Below are 5,000 nucleotides of genomic sequence, written 5' to 3'. Positions count from 1 at the left end.
CCATACTTTCGCCGAATGTGAGCTTCATGTTTCGAAAATGCAACAAGAAAGGCGATCCTGAAATCCACAATAAACCTTTCTCAAGCATTTGAGTCCATTCGAATCTACCAATCGGTGCAACGCGAACGTTGGCGGTTCCAGTACATTACGGTCTAATTGAGGTTAAAATTCGCCATGATTAGGAGGTTTTGTATAAATACGAGATTTGCTGATATGTAAATGTCGGGATGGAGGTCTAAAAGTATGAATGAACGGAATTTTTCATCGCAGTTTGATCAATTTTTCGTTGCCAGTAACGTTAAAGGCAACGTCGTGTAAACTTGATCAGACGCTATTGACTTCGTGGTTTATTTGCTTTTCAGCCAATTCGAGTAAACTTGTACCCCTGACCTACGATGAAAAGTTCGCTTATGGGTGTTTGCATGAGATCCCAATTCCTAATACTACATTGGATACAACAACCAAACCGCAGCAAGAAAAAGCGGTCCTCATGGAGATATTTAACCAAACAAGGGGCCATAGTTGGTACAACTCGTCGAACTGGGGAAACCACTCAGTATCGCATTGCCTCTGGTATGGCGTAACATGCGACAACACAAGCCGCTACGTTATAAGCCTCTTCTTAACAAACAACAACTTGATTGGTACCCTTCCGAGAAGCCTGTGGATGTTGCGAAATTTGCAGGGCTTGTGTATTGGAAGTAATGACGGATTGGAAGGTGATATAGGCGAGATCCTTTCTGCCAACATGACTACTGTATTACGAGTCGATCTTGCCTTTAACAAGCTGTCGGGCCAGATTCCTGGTAAAATTCTCGTGCAGATGAATTCTCTGGTGAAAATTCAACTGTGCTGCCAAATGGAGGATAAACTTTCTGGGAAAATTCCCGAGGACATTGGAAACTTGTCGGAACTGCAAGTGCTTAGTCTCGGTGAAAATACCTTGCACGGCAAAATTCCAAAAAGCATTGGTAAATTGAAAAAACTCAAATTTTTGGATCTTGAAGCTACTAGAAATTTGCAAGGAGGCTTCGAGAATCTGTTCAACTTGTCATCTCTGCGTTATATGCATCTTTCACTCGCTGGATTAAGTGGAACGCTGCCAGATAAATTTGGATTGTATTTCCCTGCGATGATCGAGTGTCTCTTGCCTGGAAATAATTTCTGGGGAGACATTCCCTCAACGATCGACAACATGGCATACTTGCGGCATTTAAATTTGGCAAATAACCGTTTTACGGGACTAATCCCAAAAGGCATTGGTTCGATTCCCATGTTGCAGATTGTGGACCTTCGCGAAAATCGTTTGACCTCACTGGAGAAAGGACTTCAATTCAACTCCCAGTCGTTGGAGGTAATGGTTCTGGCAGGAAATAAAGAGTTGACCATGAGGTTCGACGACTTTTTGGCGTCCATAAGACCGATCAATCAATCATTACGTATTCTAAACATAAGCTTATGCCATTTCTTTGGTACTATTCCCTCCAAGCTGTGGGACTTCCAAAGCTTCATCTCTGTGGATTTGAGCGGCAACAATATTTCCGGAGAGCTTCCACCACCGCCTAGTAACATGCTGTTTCTTCTCAGTCTTGTTGTTTCAGCAAACAACCTTTCTGGACAAATTCCTCAGCAGTTTGCGAAACTACTTGCGTTGGAAACTCTTGACGTTTCAAAAAATCCCCACATGCAGAAAAAGGATGAAAGTGGAGCATTACCGAGTTACATAATGGTAGATTTGACAACTTTAAAGCGCAGAAATCCTTCGGATAGATTTAGATGCCCGAACGCTCGACTTAGCTACAACAATGGCTTAGTGATCTTGGATCCCAGCTACTACCATTACCGTCTTTGCATTTGCGATATCGGTTTCTACGGATCAGGCAACACCTGTTTGCCTTGTATGGAAGGTGCGGTGTGTAAAGACGAAATGCCGCCTGTGCAGAATATGGTCATAAAAGCTGGATATTGGCCTTCGTCGCGTGACAAAAACGTGACTCACATGATCAGGTGCTCACAGGTCATGGGTACTAGTTCTCAAGTAATTACGTCATGTAACCCACATGGAATCTGCTACTGTGGCATTAAATGGGAAAAGGACGGAAATAAGTCCTTGTCGAGGATAACTACAGTTTGCAAGGACTCGTGCATCTGTATGAAAGGAAGCAAAGACCGATTTTGTTCGAAGTGTGAAAGAGGCTTCTACAAACAGGGAATACTCTGTTTCGCTTGTCCCAAATCAAAGACCAGCGTCTACATTTTGGCGGCGCTTGCTGTGCTGACTATGGCGTTGCTAACTCTGGCCTTCTCTGTCTTTTACGAAAACAAGCGTTTTCTTTCAGTCTTATTCGTGTTTATGCAAGTCATTCTCCTTGCAGTTTTAGCCATGCTTCGAATAATTCCTGGTTGGCTACTTGAACTCAATGTTGTGGCCCTGCTTATTGGCCTGGCTGGAAGGGGTAAGGCTGCTAGCGGAATTTTCAAGATCGGTGTTTTTTATTTTCAGACTTTAGACGCTTTGATTTCCAGCAGCGATATATGGCCAGAAGAAGTTCTTGAGGCTCAACGCTTCGTTAGCAACGTGGTAAACTTTCGGTTCTCTGGATTGGCTTGCGTTTTACCGAGTTTGTTCACGCCACTCGGTGGCCTGATAGCTTTAATTCTTCTGCCTGTCATCTGTATTGCGGCCATTTCTCTTTATTATGCTTTAGCGAATGCTATTCTCAGATTTCGTGGCTTACTTGACAGACGATTCCTTTTGCGTAATAACTGTCTCCACCTTTCTATCGTGTCCCTGAACCTAACCTATTTCCCCATTGTCAAGAAAACTGCTTCTGTCCTGGCTTCATGCGGTGACGACAGTGGTTACCGCTACTTTTTGGAGGCGCCTTGGCTGCAGTGCAATGGTCCTACTTACAAATTGTTACTGGCATTCGGTTGGCTTGCTCTTGTTATTTATGTTGTTGGGGTACCGTTTGCAGTTTTCCTACCACTGCTCCAGAAGTACGTTGGCAAAAGAGACCAACTTGACCCGAATGAACAAGAGACTTTGGACAGCTGGCTTGGCTCTATCTATCTGTCGTATAAAAAGGAGTACCGTTCCTATTTCGAGATCCTTTTTCTCCTTCGTCGTATGCTAATCGCATTCTCACTATCGTTTATCCCGCGGGTACTGTCATTTCAGACCATTGCCGTTTGCCTTGTCCTTATAGCGTCTCTTTGCTTCCAGCTTCTCTTCAGGCCCTTCCGGGACTCCTACCAAAAAATCGCATTAGAAAACACAGCGGAGACCTTGGTTCTTCTCACCCTTCATTTCTCCTTTATGAACATTAGATATGCACTTTTGAATCCAATCAGGTCCTCATCCATCATTTGGATGCTTGTGGTTGTCAACAGCATTGTCTTATGCGGCCTCGTCGTTTGCATAATTCTGCTACTTGGAAGGGTTCCTGTTGTACCAGCCAACCCGCACAATCCTGAAGAAGTACGGGACCAGCCAACAACCAGCCGAGAGGATCCGGACACTATGTCGTCACCACTGATCGACAATGGAAAAGACAATGATAAATACGGTACATTTGAAGAGGACGCTTAAGTAAACTTATGGGGGAACCTTTCAGACAACGTATGTCGCTTGAATTTTTAAACAATGAGCATTAGCATTGCTACGCCTAAGAAACTCTGAATTACCCGCCATTTATGACTGGCTATGCTCAAATAAGCTAACTTTAAATTTAAGTAAGACAAAATATATAGTATTCCAACCACGGCAAAAACTTAATTATAATTTATACACCCCTCTTAAATTAGCGGATCAGTATCTTGAGCAGCCTCACAGTGCTAACTACTTAGGATTAATCATTGATTGTTCCCTATCATGGCACCATCATATCGATTATATTAGTGGTAAAATCAGTAAAAGCATAAATATTATTGCAAAATTAAAACGTCATGTACCCAAAAATCTTAACAAGTATCTATTATGCCCTTATATATCTTTATTTAACTTATGGCTGCGTATTATGGGGTAATAGCTACGAAGCTGCCATATCTCAAGTGGTAAAGCTGCAAAACAAAGCTTTAAGAATCATCAATGAGGTACCACTTCGTGAGCATATTACTCCCCATTATGTTAATCTTGGCCTGATTAAATTTCCTGATATTGTGAAGTTAAAAACTTGTCAACTATTTTATGATCTTATCGTAGATAACAAACCATCAAATCTTACTCTATCTTTTGTATCTGAGCAACATAATTATACTACTCGAAGCACATCCTTACAGTATCTAAATCCCAGTTCTTTTATAACAAATATAAGGAACTTCTGCCCAACAATTATTGGATGTTATTATTGGAATAATATTCTTCTATTCATTCGTAGTATGTCAAATAAACATCTATTTAAAAGATATCTTTTTCAGAATTATTTTGCTCAGTACTAACTACTGCACTTACTGTTTAGTATCCCTTAACTATGTGTTCCTCCTTTCCTTTTGCTTATTGTAATTATCTTTATCTTAAATAAAATGCAACTTAATTTAAAGGGCATCTAACTAGTTTACCTATATCGTTGCCCTTCCCATTTACTTCATGTAGTGAGCTTTTAGACCTTGTAATTCTCTTAATAAATGGGGAAATAAATGAATGAAAGAATGTCAAATGAACACAATTAGGAGCAAGATAATGGGACACAATAAATCGGGATCGCAGCTCGTTCCTTACCATAACTTTGCATCTCTGGAGGAGAGGGCAGGAAGAACCTCGGTTTAAAACAATCCAAGTCTATGAAGCAAAATCAAAACAACGTTCCTATGGTCTACTAGTTAGCAGAGAGGTAATTTTCAGCAAAAGAGCTCTTAGTTCAACTTGCTTTGTTTGATAAGTGTACTGACGATAATGGATTACATCTAACTCATTCCACGGCTTGTTCTGGCTTTATAACGGTTTTAAAGTTCCTTAACATAGTTTTCAAGCAACAACGAAGACGACGGCTCTGAAAACG

The 5,000-nt window shown here is 41.2% G+C and overlaps 1 protein-coding gene across 2 annotated transcripts in view; it reads left to right on the top strand.

Moving 5' to 3' along the window:
* LOC138036416 (putative leucine-rich repeat-containing protein DDB_G0281931) overlaps positions 1–3,939 on the top strand; it is a 16,331-nt gene extending 12,392 nt beyond the window's left edge. For both annotated transcript variants that reach the window (XM_068882713.1, XM_068882714.1), the window contains exon 2: positions 363–3,939. In XM_068882713.1, coding sequence (XP_068738814.1) covers positions 363–3,592 — 3,230 coding nt within the window. In that variant the 3' untranslated portion in view covers positions 3,593–3,939. The remainder of the gene's footprint in view (positions 1–362) is intronic.
* Positions 3,940–5,000: the final 1,061 nt, after the last annotated feature.

This window comes from Montipora capricornis, unplaced genomic scaffold, assembly GCF_036669925.1.
Source record: "Montipora capricornis isolate CH-2021 unplaced genomic scaffold, ASM3666992v2 scaffold_485, whole genome shotgun sequence".
Taxonomy (NCBI): Eukaryota; Metazoa; Cnidaria; class Anthozoa; order Scleractinia; family Acroporidae; genus Montipora; species Montipora capricornis.
This window is presented reverse-complemented; position numbering and strand designations above follow the sequence as displayed.